Consider the following 939-nt stretch of genomic DNA (forward strand, 5'->3'; position numbering starts at 1 on the left):
AGAACAAGGTGCTTATTAAATTGATTTGTCTCCTGGCTTTTCTGGAATGCAGAGCCGAGAGCGGGAGCGAGTCGCTGCTCACACCAAGTTCCCGCACGGCGGAGCGACATGGCGAGCTCGGGGTCGCTGGAGACGGTCATGCCTTCCTCCTGCCCCCGGCACGACGGCAGGGCCGCCGCCGCTAACCCCTCCAAGACCCTGGCCTTCTCCATCGAGCGGATCATGGCCAAGACGTCGGAGCCCAAGCCAGCCTTCGAGCAGAGGCACGGCGGGCCGGGGCCGGAGCCAGAGCCGGGCAAGAAGCCGCTGAGCCTGTGCTCGCCCCTGCCCTGCGTGATTCCCATCCCGCCGCTGGGCTACGAGGTGCCCTCCAAGACTCTCCTCAACTACTCGGAGCTGTGGAAGAGCAGCCTGCGGGGCGGCGCGGGGCTCTGCAAAGCCAACTGCGGCGTCTGCTGCAAGGCAGAGCTCGCCCTGGGCCAGCCCAGCGGCCGGCTCATCAAGCCGCAGGTCATCCACCAAGCGGGGGCCGTGCCGGCCGCCCCCCGCTCCCTCTACTACTTCAACTACCTGGACGCCGCGTACCACCCGGCCGACATCCTGCACGGACAGCTCTTCCCCGCCGGCCTGCTGGGCGCCCCGCCGCCGGGGGGGCTCTCGGCCCACCAGAAGCTTTTCCTGCTGGAGAACGCCAAGCTGGCGGGGCTGGCGGCCGAGAAGCTGCCGCCGCCGCCGCCCTTCGCCCACAAGGAGCGGCTGCCGGGACACCTGGACCAGGTGATGAAGGAGGCGGCAGTGGCGGCGGAGCGCGGCGGCCCCCCCAAGGGCCACGCCAAGCTGGGGGGCGGCGGCGGTGGGGCGGCGGAGGGCAAGCCCAAAAACTTCACCTGCGAGGTCTGCGGCAAGGTAAGGGGGGCGCCGGCGAGGGGCGGGCAGGGC

General features: G+C 70.4%; 1 protein-coding gene across 1 annotated transcript in view; it reads left to right on the forward strand.

The window, feature by feature from the left end:
* Window positions 1–939, forward strand: part of FEZF2 (FEZ family zinc finger 2) — a 3,094-nt gene that overhangs the window by 640 nt on the left and 1,515 nt on the right. The window contains exon 2 of the mRNA XM_010570992.1: window positions 53–906. Within this exon, the coding sequence (XP_010569294.1) occupies window positions 109–906 (798 nt within the window). The 5' untranslated portion in view covers window positions 53–108. The remainder of the gene's footprint in view (window positions 1–52; window positions 907–939) is intronic.

This window comes from Haliaeetus leucocephalus, unplaced genomic scaffold (assembly GCF_000737465.1).
Source record: "Haliaeetus leucocephalus isolate CR32 unplaced genomic scaffold, Haliaeetus_leucocephalus-4.0 Scaffold2, whole genome shotgun sequence".
In the NCBI taxonomy this organism is placed as follows: Eukaryota; Metazoa; Chordata; class Aves; order Accipitriformes; family Accipitridae; genus Haliaeetus; species Haliaeetus leucocephalus.